This window comes from Perca fluviatilis, chromosome 18 (genome assembly GCF_010015445.1).
Source record: "Perca fluviatilis chromosome 18, GENO_Pfluv_1.0, whole genome shotgun sequence".
Classification (NCBI taxonomy): Eukaryota; Metazoa; Chordata; class Actinopteri; order Perciformes; family Percidae; genus Perca; species Perca fluviatilis.
In genome coordinates, this window is record NC_053129.1 from 30372361 (window position 1) to 30389772 (window position 17412).

A 17412-nucleotide genomic window follows, 5' to 3' on the forward strand; every position below is an offset into this window, starting at 1 on the left:
TCTGAGAGGAACTTGAGCGACAGAAACACGAAGACTGTACACTAAGTCTGTAGACACACACACAACTCACCCTGTTCCTCTCAAAAAGTTCAATAGTTCCTTATCTAACTGTTCTATGTTTGAGAGGCAGAGGTAAGAGAGAAACCTTTTCTTTGGATGTAATGCAGATCTAATCCACTAGCTTTTGAAATCCACTCTCTCTGTCCCTATTTCCATCCCCATGTCGCTGTCTATTTCTCTCTCACCCGCCCTCGCCCCCACCCTCTCTCCTCCTCGAGTTTCTCTCTACTGTACATTCCCTTCCTCGCTACATTTCAAAGCGACGAGATTCAAGATAAGAAAATACTGGAAAAGGTATAAAATCATCTTAATGTGCGGAGCCTTTTTACTGAGAGTCATGTGCTTTACTCATCGGCAAGCAAACTGCAGGCTATTCATTTCTTTAGTTGCCGCTCGGGGAATGGTCTTGAAATATGGCCAAAGGTTGGTGGACACAAGTCTGGGGCTGTTTTCATGGCTTGCGTTAGGCCTCTATACGCATGTTGTTACTTTATTTTGATAAGTTCTTTAGGAATATGTTTGTACTCCGTCAGTACTCAACTACTTTGTACTCTAACCTTATTCTGCAAAACACTAGTCATGATGGTTAATACAATGAGACACCGAGTCAAACCCACTCAGTGAACACACCAACCCACACAAAGAGCTGGTGTGACCCAAGATGAACCCAGAATATCCTGGAGAGAATTCAGATCACTGTTAACAGGGAAGGAAAGGAACCAGCGGCAGAGGACAGACCGAAGCCAGACACAGAGACAAGAAGACAGACAGCTCCAAATGCCACAAGCAACAACAAACAGTCGCTATTCATCCATCCTTCCCCATCACTTTTCTGTCTTTGCTTTCTAAATGTTCTCCTATATTCTCCTGTCTCACTCTTTATTATTACTTACAAACTGTTTTGATTTGAGTAGCAGACATATTAAGCATATGTACATACTTTTTTTTTAGGTGAATGTGTGGTAAAGAAGCTAACAAGATTATATTGCGATTTAAAATCAAATTAAGGACATTTAAGTTTTTCCAGTTTTTCAGTCCCACTGGGTCACAACATACATGTTGTTTTGTTTTTGGACCATTTAAACTGACTCTGTAGCACAGTGGAAGATCAGCATTCATTAAGTCAATGACATAATCAACTGGTTAGGCCACATTATCTTAACAATACCCAGTATGTAAACAGGGTGTGTCCTACCCTGTGATTACTATTTAAAACAGAGGACAGTCACCTTAGGAAACAGGTAGGGCCTCATAGCTCAGTGGTTAGAGCACTGGTCTTGTAAACCAGGGGTCGCGAGTTCAATTCTCGCTGGGGCCTGACTCCTTTTCCCTCGTGTTATGACCTCACAGCCGATGAAAGATGACACTCCGCTAACCCACAATGTCCCTCGCTGGCATGAATGTAAGTCAGTGTGAGGTTGTTTAAAAGGCAAATCACAAACACTGATAGAATGTCTTCACTCCGTTCCTTTTCACACTCACTCATATGTTCCTTCTGTCCTTCACCTTTATATTAGTTTTCTGTTGCCACTTTTTCCATTTCCCTCCCTCTCGGCTCCTTTCATCTGTAGGCTAAAGCCAGTCTCAATTAGAGTCACTGTCAGCTGCCACCCAGACAGCCCTGGAGAAAAGCCACTGTGAAACTAGCACTTGTGAAACTGGACCATCCATTCACAGAAAGACAGAGAAATCTCTCATGTGTTGACATGCCAAAATACCCAGAAACCACCAAACCCTTTGCACACACACACACACACACAACAACACACACACACCAACACACACACACACACACACACACACACACACACACACACACACACACACACACACACACACACACACACACACACACACACACACATATCCGACCCTTTCACATCCTGTAGTGTGGCTGGTTATATTTGAACAGAGCTCAAAATCCTGTAGAGATCTCACCTTCTGACTAAAACGCAGATTGAAGAAGTTTGCCCAAAAGAAACCCAAAAGTTATTGATTTTTTACTTTGACAGCATTTGTAACAATTACGTACACGATGTGACGACACATTTGCAGGTTGTCACATACAAGTCGCAGTTCAAACGAAGCAAATATCAGTACAGCTATGTAAAATCTAAGATGTGAACACACAGTAAGATTGCATCCACAAACGCACAAACCGATAAAAAGAGCTCCTAAAAGCATCAAGGGCAACAACGCACACAGGAAAGAGTCCACTTCAACAGATGTTTGGCCCCGATGGCTCCGTGTCAAGACTAAAAGCCACCAGTGATTTGTTAAATGGGCCTTTTGTAGTCAAACCAGAGCTTCAGTACCACTAGAGCATAATCAGGCACAGTAGAAACTGTAGAGGACCAAATCTGTTGAGACAGAACACAACTGCAGGATTTCTAGCCTTTGCAAAATCTACAGATTGCTGCTTTAATATTTAAGCTCCAACGGATGATACTAAGCTTGTGAATTGTGTGTGTGTGTGTGTGTGTGTGGTGGGGGGTTAGACTTTGAAGAGGGCTTGTTGCCAAGCAACACGGTTCGGTAAGAAATGGAAAGGGTGGCGGTGGATGGGAGGGCATTAGAACAACATGTCTCATTGATTTCACCCACAGATGACAAAATAACCTTTCGGCCCAGTGTTCATGTGTGTGTGTGTGTGTGTGTGTGTGAGAGTGTGTGTGTGTGTGTGTGCGTGTGCAGGAAAGGATACATTCCCAAGATGACGGCTTCGAGACATTTGATTGGCAAAGACTCTCTGATCATCTCTCTTGCTGTCTCCATTAACCTGGAGGAGGAAGAGGAGGAGGAGATGAAGAAGAAGAAGAAGAAGAAGAAGAAGAAGAAGAAGAAGTGAGAGGATGAGTGAGAAGAGGAGGAGGAGGAGGAGCAGAGCACAGGGAGAGCAAAAGAGGAGCAGCAGGCGGGAGGAGAGGCAGAAGGGCGGTTAGAAAGAAACAAAGAGAAAAATAAGGGATAAGTTGACAATATGAGGGAATAAGAGCAAGACAAGGATGAGGAGAAAGGGGAAAGAAGAAAGATGCTCTGTGAGCAACTTATTAAAAAGATTTTTTCATTTTATACAGAGATGGCCATGAGTTAGATTGTACTTTGTTACACCTCAAACTAATGTATCTATAAACCTGTGTTATAATAACAAACATAAAGCCGAACACTGTATGCAATGTCTATTCATCTCTATAGATTGAATCACAGTGGTGTCGCGCTAACACAAAAATCACTTCTGGGTAGTTGATTTGAATTGCAGAGATATGTGAAATTTGCACAGTTGTTTATTTCTGTTGTCATACCTGTAATGTTTAAAATTATAAACTTAAACACAGAGGTCCGACCTATCAGTCGTCTCTGCTGTGCTTATTTCCTGAACTCTGTTGCTTTGCTAGCGTCTTTGATAAACCAAATCTATCTATTGGGTGGTGTCATTTTCTTGAGTCTGTGGTCCAACGGGTAGATTAGCTCTCCAAGCTACTAAACATTAGTCAAAGTGTTGACATACGAAAGCATCAAAGATGCATTTTAGACGAATGAGATGAGAGTAGATCCAGTCGCTTCCCGTTTGCTCAGCGCACTTGAATTGTACGTAGGGGACGCAGGAGTTTTCTACCCGGAAGGTAGTGGAAACAAACATTGGGATGGTGTCTATAGATGAGGTCTCTTTTCTCTTCCCACTCCTTACAGAGGTCAAACTTCATGGTGTTGCTCCCCCTGCTCATTGCTCCAGCAGGTTGCCTTTCATTAAACTAACTACATAAGGTACTAAACTAGTATTATGTGCATGCAGAAGAAATATCACTGTTCATCAAAAATGAAAACACAATCTCTTCTTTAAGATGATTTTTTTGGGCATTATCGGCAATTTTTTAACAGGACAGCTGAAGACATGAAAGGGGAGACAGAGGGGGGAATGACATGCAGCAAAAAAAGGGCCGTAGGTTGGAGTCCAACTCGGGCCTGCTGCGTCGAGGAGTAAACCTCTATAAATGGGCGCCCGGATAGCTCAGTTGGTAGAGCGGGCGCCCATATATAGAGTGTTTACTCCTCCCAACACAATCTCTTCTGATGTGTTTTTTTTACCTCGATCAGATTCTTAGAAAATGACCTGATTACCAGGAGTAACCAGATTAGGCTAAGGACTTGATTAACACATTTACAATGTTTACAGTAACCTCACCTCTTTAATAACCCAAACCTTCATGATTGGTTGTTGTTGTTTGTGAGTTGATTGTATTACAGAGCCCCTAACGCAAGTTTGTTTACTTGAAAGAATATAGCTTTTACTCACTACTGACAGCCATGTCGATATCAGTGTAAAGAAACATTGCTTTCTTTTTGGTACAATGTTTTAACACTTTTAGCACATTTAACTTATGCTTTGGAATGCCCACATCAAATCTAAATATGAAAACATTTCTAGGTGTGTTGATCTGATTATAATGAAGTTACAATGTCGTTGCATGTTCTAATTTAAAACTGCAGTTCACTTACCCACACAGTGGACGGCTCTTCTTGATTTCAAAGAACTGGGTTCCTGTGTGGTTGTATCTGATCGAAATGTTACGGACAACAACACTCTGACGAAGTGCTCCTGAAGTTAGAGTCACGCTGGTGTCTCGAGAATTTAAGGTCTGCGGGAAAGGCCAAAGGTGATGAGACATACGCGGACTTCAACTAGCAGGTGTAGCTCTCATCGTGACAGCTGTTGTCATCGAGACAGAGCGCATTTAAGTCCCGCCCCCGCCGGAGGGGAAAAGAACTCTCGGCTCGCCATAGACTTGTATTGCGTTAAGGTGCATCCTTGTCAATGCCGTCTGCTAGAAAACATCGGAAAAATGCCTAAAAGCTCATTTGTTGTGATATTCACTACCAACAATGAACCCATCGCTCAAGTTTTTATAAGCTGTCGAACCGAGAGAATAAAAGGAATCAGCAGAGAGAATGGAGAGACTGTGGGATCCTGACACTAAGCTAACGATATGCATGGCGTTACGTGTGTTAGCTTAACTTACAGAACTATAGTTAGGCCGGCTGCACACTGGCTGCGTGGCGTGAGCGTGGCGTTTCTGTGGCGTGTCAGCTGCGTGGATTTTTCTACGTCTTTACACACCAGAAATGTGTCTGACGCGGCGCTGCTGCTGCTACCCTCGTCTGGAGACATGTATGTTTCCCATTGATTTACTGCACTCAATCAGTAGTATACTTCATAAGTATACATAAATATATACTGATTTGGTTACAGCAAAGACAACGTCGGCAGTATTGACGACAAAATAGGCTATAGGCTATATATATAATATTTTGTTCGTTTCAAAATACTAGCGACTTTCAAACATCAACATGTAATTTATTAATATGTATTTGTGTCAAAATGACATATAAACATCTTCTCCTATTCTAATTTGCTTGGAAACACTTCCAACACGCTTGTGTGTCGCGTGAGAAATAGGCGTTGGTTGTATTTCTAGCATGCGCGCGTTTCTGAGACGTGCGTGTCACGCAGGCAGTGTGTAAGCTCTAACCTGTTAACATGGCGGCCAAAATAAGAACGGAATCGCCACACAGCTGACACGCTCGCGCCACGCAGCCAGTGTGTAGCCGGCCTAAAACTGACATCTGGATATTTGACTTGCTCTCTGCAAAAGTAACGTTGGGCATAATGTTAGGTTAGCTAGCAGATGGAATTGGAAAGGAGGCAAATTTCACGCAATAAAAAGACAATGGAGAGTGGAAAGTTGTTTTCCCCTGATGCACTGTGTATGTATAGCAAGACATGCCGTTTTGTTTGCATTAAAGGATACTGCAGAGCCTTCATGTAGTTCTGGATGGCCACCAGCCAGTCTGGGACCGACATGGACGGTTTGAAGGTTGGGACTGAGGGGATAGGATGCTGCAGAGAGAGAGAGAGAGAGAGAGTGAGAAAGAGAGAGATTATTATCTCAAAGCAAAACTGACATGTGGTAACGTTCAAAGACATCTTGAAAAATCTGCCTTCCCAATGCCCCGTGACTCATTACAGCTCGTACTGCAGCTGACACTCACTGATGTTCCACCACTGCTGGAAATAATTTACACAGGCAACACCAGGCAACTATTTATACTACTTTCACATTAAAGACCATTTTATTTAAAGCTGCAGTGCTACTTTTATTTAGCCAAGCGTGAAAGTGGTTCAAGTCACCAGTTCACTCTTTCCAATCCACCACAAATCAATGCATCGGTTTATAAAGTATTTCCTTAACAGCAGATGAAATCCTCAGGCTTGGTTGCTTGGTAGCTCTTTTTAATCAAACACTTGCGTAATGTTCTAGTGTTCTGTTTCTAAAAGCTGATACAGATGCCATCAGGCTAGGGCTGGGCCATATGGAGAAGATCAAATGTCGCAATATTTTTATTGTAGGGTTGACTATTGGCGCTTTTACAAAATATTTGATGAGAATGAGATGTGTGATAAATAGTCATCAGTAATGTGGATATAATGACTAAGTGGGTAAAGGCAAATAATAAAACAGCTAGAATGGTCTGGAAAGTTCAGAAAATGACATAATTTTACTGTAATGCAGCCTTTAAAACCAGGAAAAGACAACACTTGTGTCACATCACGACATTACGATATCCAAAACCTAAGACTTTATCTAGTCTCATATCGTAATATCGATTTATATTGATATATCGCCCAGCCCTACATCAGGCGTTTGTTTAGACAGGAGACCAGTAGACGACTTCTTGAAATATTCAATTTATCTTTACATTTCTAAATTCGCAGGCCATTTCATTTTTCCAGAAATGTAGAAAAATCTGTTCCTCATCAAAATGTTATTCCTTAGGACTAAAAAGCCTCTGAACAACATTTAGAAAACAAGACAATACTACTACAGCTACTATGACCGCTGATACCACTAGTGGTAGTTGTGGTACTAAAGAAATATTTTTAAAAAAAACTGTGTATTTGATGCGTATAACACGGCTGACAGTAAGAAGCCACATGAGATAACATGGTAAAGAGACGCACGGCACACAACATTGTCTCTATCCCAGAATGGTGTGGTCATGTGGTGGATGCCACCTTAGACCGCCCCGGCCGACAGACCGCCACATGTGAGGAGAGAGGCCCGCTGCGGTGCTGCGCTTTCTGCAGCCGTTTCACCTCAACGAGAACCACTCGAGAGAGGAAACCGAGGTCACAGATGTGGCTTCATAAAAGCACATGACCACACCAGCAGAGAGTGAGTCAGACATAAACACAAAAAGACACTTCCTCTGACACACAAACAGCTAGTTTGCTGGTGTGTGTGTGTGTGTGTGTGTGTGTGTGTGTGTGTGTGTGTGGGGCGCGCGCGCAGGAAGGGTGAACTATGGCAGCAGCCTTATCATTTCCTGTGGGTTTCTGCATCACGGTTTATTTACAGCAAGAAAAATAGAGCCGAGGAGGAAGACAACAGGACAAAATGGACGACCGAGCCCTGATGCATGTTGTGGGCTTTATTTTTTATTTTTTTAAATCGTTGAGAAAACTGGGGCATGTGAGATCTACCAAAAAAGTAGGCCTATTTATGTAAATAAACCATTTATAAAATGTGGTAAAATCTGCTTCTTTTTATACAACTTACCCCACACACACAGTTATGGTAAAAGTACACACATACACTACAAACGTGTTTAAAAAAAAAAGTAAAATTAAAATACTTACATAATCCTAAATGCTTTTAATGGCACTAAAGGATATTCAAAACTCACAATGACAAACCATGTATGGTAGTGGTGTCAAACATACGGCCCATGGGCCAGAACTGGCCTGCCAAAGGGTCCAATCAGGCTGACTGGAGGACTTTGCAAGTGTGAATATTGCATAGATATAATTAATTCCAATTCCAAATTTACCACTTTAATCTCAGAGAATTAAGAGTTATTTTTTCCGTAAATTTACAACTTTAATCTTAGAAATTCTGAGTTTTTTCTTGAATATTACCCCTCTCTCCCAGGTCCGTAACATTTTTTTCTCCTATAATGGCCTTAGAACGCTGTCGTAGCAGAAGCATCTTGCGTTTGCCAACATCAAGCAGATAAGAAACCTTGTGGCAGATAAAGTTTCTGATCTTTCTGAATTGGTTTCCTGGTCTGGCCCACTTGAGATCGAATTAGGGGTATGTGGCCCATGACCTAAAATGAGTTTGACACCCCTGATGTATGGGTTTTAATCTGTAGTCAGACATTCAGGCAATTCGTACATCAGACTATCAACAAGTTACTCGGCCAATAAAGCAGTTATTAAGCCACTCAACCACTCGTTTAGTACAAACAGTAGATCAGCCTTTAAACGAGCAGTTGACCTGTCAGTCAGTCATTGAGATAGTAAAACAATCAAGCAACTGGTCATTCGGCCCATAAACCAGTCTGCCAGCCAGCCAAGACCAGTAAATAGCAGTTTTACAGCCACATAATCTCCCATGTTGTAAAATCCTCTCTAAGGCGTAACACACTGACTGCATCAGCACACACACACACACACACACACACACACACACACACACACACACACACACACACACACACACACACACACACACACACACACACACACACACACACTAAAGCTGCTTTCTGCTGGGTCATGGAGTGAGATGATTGGTGATCCCTCACTTTTATCATCCTTCCCGTCTGTTAGATAGAGCTGCCACCATCACGGTCAGCGCATGAAGTCGATACAAGGCTCCATTTTAACTGCAGTGAAATGAAGTTACAGTTTCAGTCACCACTAACAGCCACTGTGCACGCTGCTGACTGCATTCACATTCGGCGGGCCGATATTATCGGCCGATATGAGGCATTTTCCAAACTATCGGTATCTGCATTTATAATGGCCAATAAATGAATATTAAAAAAATTAAATAAAAACAGACGAAACATCCTTCAACCATGTTATGAGTTTTGCCGTTGCATAGTTTGTCCACCAGACGGCGCTCTACAGCGTCCCTGTTGGCAACACTCTTTGATTTGTTTTTTTTGTTTTTGTTCAAAGGACTTTAAGTTTCATATCTTAAGTTTGTATTTTTATACATTTTATTTATCAGAACTTTAAGGACTCAATAACTACAAATAACTAGTGCTGTCAAACGATTAAAATATTTAATCGTGATTAATCGCATTAATGTCATAGTTAACTCGCAATTAATCGCACATTTTTATCTATTCTAAATGTCCCTTGATTTCTTTTTGTCCCATTATTTTTTTCTCATTTTAATGCTCTTATCAACATGGAGAAGTGGATCGACTTGCTTTGTGCTTTTGTCGCCTGGCTTTGACGGGGGGGGGGACAGACAATTTGCATCAGCTGTTTGCTTGGCCATCAAGTGGTATTTCAGACTGGACGTGCTGCGATGATAGCTCAGTTCACAACGACAAAACACACAGATCACTTTGGTCTTGTCAATGCAACCATTTGGCAACTTTTTAAAAGTAAACTTTCCATTCAGAATCTTATTGGCATCTATTTCAGCGTCTCGCACTCGCCATCCACTCAAAACGTAACATTAGCCTGCTACTCTCTGGCCGGCTCGCAAGCCCAAATAAGTGTGTGCGGCGTGCCTGTTGTTTTATTTCCGGTCTAGCTAGATCCGGTGTGGTGTTGTAAAAAAACTACAAAGTTTGCTAGGCCAAAAAGAACATTAATCTCGCAAAAAAAAAAGAAAGAAAAGAAAAATTGACGCCGTTACAATGGATTTGCATTGGGCGCCCGGATAGCTCACCTGGTAGAGCACGCGCCCATATATAGAGGTTCACTCCTCAACGCAGAGGCCGTGGGTTCGACTCCGACCTGCGGCTGTCCTATAAAAAAAATAAAGGCCTAAAATGCCCCCCAAAAAATATATTTAATAAAAATAATAATGGGTTTGCGTTAACGCCGTTAATAATGTGTTTAACTGACAGCACTACAAATAACTAATGTTAGGGAAATCTGTTTATGTTTTGTTACGCACTTCTGGATTTTTATATAGATATATATATATATATATATATAGGCAAGTTTAGACTGGTATTTAATCTAGATCTCCTCTCCCCTTTCTACTTCACCTTTATAGTTATCTCAAATACCCCCCCCCCTTCCCCACCATTGCCTTACCCTCCCCCTTTGTCTCTCACATCCCTTCCTTCTCCATATTTTATGTTGGGCAGTCCTCCCTTCTCATCACATCCAATATGCTTTACATTTTTATTTTCTTATACCAGCTTCCCACTCCAGAGCCCGGAGGCAGGCTGGCAACCTGACCCACGCAGCAGCAGAGGAGACAAAAACCAGAGGGAATGTAACCAGAGACACAAAGACATAGCAGAGACGATGGATGACTTATAGTATCGGTTATGACCTTCCTGGATTTTGAATTTTGAATTGTTTGAAGGAGAAGGGGAGTAGAAAGTGGTTAGAGAGAAGAAGAAGAAGAAAAAAAAAAGTCTACAAGATTAGGCAGCGCATAACAAAATCAATAGCCTGACAAGCCAGACCCACATCGAGATGTTGGGTCTGGGAACTCACCATTGGCAGGGCTCAATCCGAGGGGCGGGATAAATGGTTGTCTTTCAATTTCCCTCTGCACGCAATTGGATAGCGCTACAACCAGGCAGAGCAACGCTAGCTGATACATTCAACTTTGGCCGTAGCCAGTCGGCAAAACTCCGAACACATCTTCCTTTTTTAAGAATGACTTCAGTGCCGTTCTTTGTTCTTTTCTCAAAGAAAAACTTAACTCCAAGTCTTCCAGAGTCCCGGCCAAAGCCGATTCCAAAGACCGCTGTTTGCCAGCAGCAGCAGCAGCCCTATTCTTTGTTTTCAAGTAGCAGGGAATTCACGCGGAACCGTCGCAACTCTGCGGTCATTAGGTTAAGCCCCGCCCACTGAGTCTATACACAATGTGATTGGCCTGACTAGAGTTTGGTTTTTCCAGCTCGCAAGCCAACGGAGAGCTGCCTAGACTGATCCTGGCTGCAAATTACATTTGCTGCCACTAGGGTGCGTCTAGATTTCTAGGCTACAAAATCAATACAAGGCTGAGGAGAGAGGAGTGTCAATGTGTAAAATTGGAAACCACTGAGCAAGGGGGGAGAGAGACAGGTCGCACTTCCTGCTAACAGGATATCTTTAGAGCGGGACCACACCAGCAGAGAGTGAGTCAGACTAAAAAACAAAAAGACACTTCCTCTGACACACACACAGCCTGTGTGTGTGTGTGTGTGTGTGTTTTTGTCAAGAGAGACAGCTGAGAAACAAATGATTAAGCAGTCTGGAGAGTCCCACCTTCCTTCTTTTGATCCTTTTTTTTCTTGGTTGCACAAAAGGGGACTTACGCTACTTCAGTACTGACAGCGGTACTTGTATCTACTGCAGGACTTCATCACACTAAAGAACACCTTCTGGAAGATTAATGCTGTAGTCTGTAATTCTCTGGCTGAGAGAACATCTCTCTTAACTAATCCATGTTGGCAGGCATCCATAAAACATAAAAGGGTTCAATCCAAAGCAGGCCATTCGTATCTGGAACTAAACAAACTGACACAAGCTTCTGCAGACAGACATTTACAAGATGTACATTTCACCAGCCCTGATTTACTGTGGTATGTGTAACCCCGTGGGTGCGTTCCAATCGCCTAGTAGTTCCCTGCGAAGTTAACTGCATAGTGTATTCCGCCATGTTAAGTAAGAATCCTAACCGTAGGGAGAAAACACGCTCAGTTCAAAAGGGAACTGCGAACTGTGTAGGGAACCACTGAACAATAGGGGTGGTACGGTTCATGAAAAAACATCCGAACTGTTCGGTTCGCTAGTCTCGGTTCGGAGCGTGTGTGCGTTGCACGATTCGTCAGTACACTGTTAATGTGCACTAACAACTTACTGCCGTAGTGACCACTTTCGACACCGACTTGAATGTGTAATACAGCAGGCGGCGCTAATATGTATTGTCGCCCAAAAAATGAAAACCGGGGCAGCTTGATTGGACGAACGCGTCACGTGGGTCCGGTTTCTCCGGAAATTCAAAGACAGACTGTCATGGCGTCTCGTACCGTCTATGTTCTGAATACGATCTCATATTTTACAAAAATAGTTCACCGAAACGTGTTTCTCAACACATTATAAGCAAGAAATAGGCCGTGCAGTTGCTGAATCTGTCTCTTTGTTGATCGACAAAGGTCAGTTTAAAAGATTTTCCACCACTCCTCAAGTGGAGTGCATGGATGTAGGTGGAGTGTGTATTGCTGCAGGTCACGTCACGTGTAGAGAGCAGTGGGAGAGATAAGGAAGGATGCCCGGAGTTGGAGGATGCACCAGCATCGTATAAGTCTGGTGTGTGGGAACATTTTGGATTTCATGTTACCTATGATGACAGTTTTAGCTAATTTTAGCTATATATATATATATATATATATATCATATGCTGAAGTATATTTCTGGAGTGTTAAAGATTAAAAGAAAAAATAACAAGAACTGTACAGAACACGAAAACCGTGACTCTAAAACCGTGACCACGAACCGAACCGTGGGTGTTGTGAACCGTACCACCCCTACTGAACAAGGGTTCATCACTTCAGCCTGACGTTCACAAGCAAGATTACCCATTAGTCAACGCGCCTCGCTAAAACAACACTGTACATTTTGTAAATTAATCAAATCACAAGTTGCATACATTTCAAAAGAATACATTTTGTAATGGTATCAGTTTTTGTTTCAATATTTTAGTTCAGTATTGTTAAATTTCCACAGTAGTAGCAATGTATCCAAGGTGTTTACGTTACCAAGGTAACACACAGAGGAAGTGATATATAGAGGAAGTACTTTTAACTTTTTGCACATCCCACTCCATGTGTACTTGTGTTGATATTATGTCTTATTTGTGTATTTGTATATTATGTTGATATGTGCCTATATGTATATTGTTGTCTCTACTGAACAGTATGTGTCTATATTACTATTTGTCTATGTATAGAGAGTTAACACCTACCAAAGTCAAATTCCTTGTGTATGTAAGTATACCTGGCCAATAAATCTGATTCTGATCTGCATTGGTGACGTTGCAGGGTGTTGGTAAATGCTAGATCAGATCTGCTAGACGTGTCGACGTAGTTAGGTTTAGGCATGAGGAGTGGGGATTGGTTAGGGTAAGAATAACAGGGTGAGCCAATCAGAAGCAGAATAAGGCAAAATTAGGGCGGGCCACGAGGCACGTCATATGACGTCGACACGTCTAGCGGATCCGATCTAGCATTTACCCAGGGTGTTCTTAATGGAAATTTTGTCGAAAGAATTTCCCTTAAACGACATTCCCTGAACATGGAGCAGGGAGTAAGGAGAACTGTTTATGTACACTGGGGTGGTGATGGCGCAATGGATATGACACATTCCTTTGGTGTGGGAGACCCTGGGTTCGAATCCCACTGCGATACATCAACCAATGTGTCCCTGAACAAAACACTTAACCCCTAGTTGCTCCAGAGGCGTGCAATCTCTAAAATATATAACAATTGTAAGTCACTTTGGATAAAACTGATAGTGTATGTCAGAACTGGTTGCACTGTTGCAAATACTGAAAATGTCTAGTTTAAAAACTAAATCTGTCAACCCCATCCAAAATAAAATCCTATTGTCACAGACTGAGCAGAAACATTTTAATCCACAACAATGGAACTTCAATGGATTATGGAAATTAAAAACTTTGATCCTACTTATTTGGTGACAACATATATTCTACTGTACTGGTAGTTTCAGTACCTGCTGCAGACCTGCTCCTGTCCAGTGATCTAGTTCACATGTAGCACATGAGACACAACTGCTGATGACAACACACTCACGGTCAACCCATTTCAAACCGGTCTTGTTTTGTTTATGGGCTCATATGTTTTATTTCAAACATTCGACCAGGGAAAAAAAGTGAAAGTGTCACAAATGTTTTGAAAATTAATAATGGCAAATTACAGAAATGTTTAAAAAGGTTTGGGTTTCTTGTTTTGCTTTGACAGATAACCTTTGCTCAGACGAGTTCTAGCCAGTTTTGTTCCCCAATTAAAAGTCCATTACGTAGTCCAGTTGGTATCCAGAGATTATCCACTTCCCAGATTGTATTAGAGGGATTATCTGGTCCCTGTGCCAAGACTTCTATTCTGTAAATGAGGACACAGAGAGTGGCAGCATGCACTTACTGACAATAACAAAGATGTACACTGTGTTGAGTCTGCCTGAGGCTACCGAATGTTTGCATTTTGAAAGTAACCTACAAAACCTAAACCTACTTGTAGTATTTTTTTTTAATTGGATCCCAGAGCAATCCATCACATTTCCCCAAAAAACTGACCAGGAGGCTGAAATACAAAAGACAATTTGTCTCATTTGTTTGTTTTAACTCTGAAAATGTCTAATTTATTGGGGTTAAATGTTACACACAGCCGCTGTAAGACATTTCACAATTACAAAAGAAACTACACCGGAAACATCTTATCGTATCACACAGTTTGTACCAATAACAAAGTGATTCCTCTATCCTTAAAAATAAATGACCCAGTTAAACCCAGCTAACCCAGTTAACCCAGGGTCAGTGTATCACCAATTGTATCTGTGGTAACCACCTGCTTTCACAATGCACACACACCACACACCACACACTACACACTACACACACACACACACACGAGTCAGGTTGCATATTAACAATACTGCAACGTAAGCTAACAGACGCCTTAGGTGCATGCATATGTATGCACCCATTATCGCAAAGCGATTCAAAGCAAATCAACCTAATTTAATACTATTTCTACACATACGATGTTCCGAGTTTATTTAATGAGAAACAAGGTACCTTAGTTAGAGATAAAGTGAAAAATTAACCGACTTACTATGAGGTTGTTTTACCAATTCTTACTTTAAAATAGAGCTTAGTTGCCATATCCATCAGTAAGTCATCATGTAAAATAATTTTTAAAAAAGCATATGGTTTACTGAAAACATGATTATAAGTGGAGCTAGTAGTCTGTCTTTTTATTAACAACATCACTGTCCCAAAACCCTAAACTGGCTGATACTACTCTCACACTCCTACAGAGACATACTGCATTTTCCTATTCGAAAGGCTTCCAAGAGGCTTTACAGCTGGCTCAAACTTTATAGAGATATTTCTGAACCGATACGTTAAATTTGAAACAATTATGACCTATGGCTGAAGTCTTAAACAAGTGGCTTATGTGCGTTCTGTATGTCCAGTTTTTCTATGTTGATGTGTTTGTTTGTGTGCACACATGTCTTTCTGTCCAGAGCAACCGTGTGGGATTTCGGCACTGCCAGCCAACCGGGTCACTAATGACCACATGGCCAATTAGTAGAGCTAACGAACAACCAGATTCCCTCCTCCACAGTCGGAAACACAACAATCATTCATCCAAATCGCAGATGGGGAAAACTACGAGGAGAATCTGGGCTGATGGGCCTCAGGGGCAGCAGACAAAGAGGTGTATCACGCGCGTGGGGATGCCATTTCTTTCAGACTGAAGAACCAGTCGTACATATTTTTGTGTTTCACCGACTTCTGTCTTTTCTGCTGCTACACGGAGAACGCTGCTCGATATAGAAGGAAAAATACCAAAAGAAAGACACTACTAATAATACGATTATGATCATTTCTTTATCGATTAAACTGCGTTTTATCTCTATCTCTTTTAATAGTCTAGTCTTTCAAATAACAGAAAACTGTGAAAAGGGTTTTATCATTAATTTCTCATCATTTTGTCCAATCAAAAGTCCAAAATTGACAGAAATTCAATCTACGATGATACAACACAGGCAAAAGCAGCAAAAATATTCACATTTAAGAAGTTGGAAAAAGCTAATGTTTGTTATTTCTGCTTAATATATTTCATAAACAATCCAATGAATCAGGATAATGCTAAGCATTGTTGTTGATCGATTAGTCGACTCATCGTTTAACAAGCCTTTAACATTATGGCAAATCTTCCTTTGATTAAAACTGTTTGTTGGGGGTGCCTGGGTAGCTCACTTGGTAGAGCGTGCGCCCCATGTACAGAGGCTCAGTACTCGCCGCAGCGGCTGCAGGTTCAATACCAACCTGCGGCCCTTTGCTGCATGTCATTCCCCCTCTCTCTCCTCTTTATGCCTAAACTGTCCTATCCAATAAAGGCCTAAAAAGCCCCAAAAATAATAATAATAATAATAATAATAATACAGAACATTCTTTGTTTCACTGGAATTCTCTACAAGACAGTCAGAGTTCAAGATCAGCTGTTTGCAGCACACCCCTGGAGCTATTTGGGTTCTATTTTTGGGGTTTTTAGTGACACTTCGGCAGTGTGGGGACTTACTGCAATTTCGGTTTGAACCTTTGTTTACTGTAAGAGGGTTTTTGATATAAAACAAGGATTTTAATGTCACTTTCTAACCGGCATGTCATCTTAGCTCCTGATTGTTAATTGTCTGTAAGAAGCACACGTACAGTATTTGTCTAACCTAAAGAAAAGTTATGAATGTGCAAATGTGTGTGTATTTGAAGTGTGTGTTAAGTCAGGAGTCACAATGAGTCACACGCACTGTGTGACCAATCCAAAAAGCAGAATTAAAATCACTTGACAGGTATGGCACCCCGATTTAGCACGCTCGTTGTCATGGCACTGTGATGCATTTCTGTGAGTGTGTGTATATTCGTGAAACAGAGTGTGAAAAACACAGATTGAAATCAACACCGAAGTGTAACTGTAAACACACACACACTTCTCCACAGTTAGACAGTATGCTTTGCACGGTCAAGCAGACAGACACGTAATCTATCTGACTGCCTGAGCCTGACTCATATCACAATCGTAATTTCCTCATTGACAGCGGAACAGTACGTACGCACACCAGAGGAACATCTGGAGGTAGCAATATATTAAGATGCTCTTTTGTTTTGCAGGTACAAATACTTGATAACAGCTGATTAGCAGACTGATGGGTTGCTCTAGAGCTGCAACAATTAGTCAATTAATCAATTGTTTGACTCATTAACGAATCAAAATGTCAGGCATCTGCTCCTTCCAGCTTTGCAACTATGAGAACTTGCTACTGTATCCACTTTATATGATGATGTTTATAAACTGAATATCTCTCAATAATTGTGTAAACAAATTTTTACCTGGGCCTTTTCAGCTATATTTCTACGCTATTAAACAGATTTGACAAAAAAGGCAAGAGGACAACAAACAGAACTCCACATTGCATGAGAGTTGGGCAACAATACTGCGACACACTTTATGGGAAGGGAAGTGTTTGTAAATGATGACAACATATGGTAAACGCAGCACACTCATTAACAAAGATGAACA

The 17412-nt window shown here is 41.5% G+C and overlaps 1 protein-coding gene and 1 non-coding gene across 4 annotated transcripts in view; one reads left to right on the forward strand and one right to left on the reverse strand.

Annotated features, from left to right (window-relative positions):
* The window catches only part of vash2 (vasohibin 2), a 40129-nt gene that overhangs the window by 19647 nt on the left and 3070 nt on the right, over positions 1-17412 (reverse strand). For all 3 annotated transcript variants that reach the window (XM_039782130.1, XM_039782132.1, XM_039782131.1), the window contains exons 3-5: positions 5868-5956; positions 4558-4614; positions 2765-2839 (exon numbers count right to left, since the gene is read on the reverse strand). In XM_039782130.1, coding sequence (XP_039638064.1) covers positions 2765-2839; positions 4558-4614; positions 5868-5956 — 221 coding nt within the window. The remainder of the gene's footprint in view (positions 1-2764; positions 2840-4557; positions 4615-5867; positions 5957-17412) is intronic.
* trnat-ugu lies at positions 1306-1378 on the forward strand. The gene has a single exon. It is a non-coding gene; the product is annotated as a tRNA-Thr (tRNA).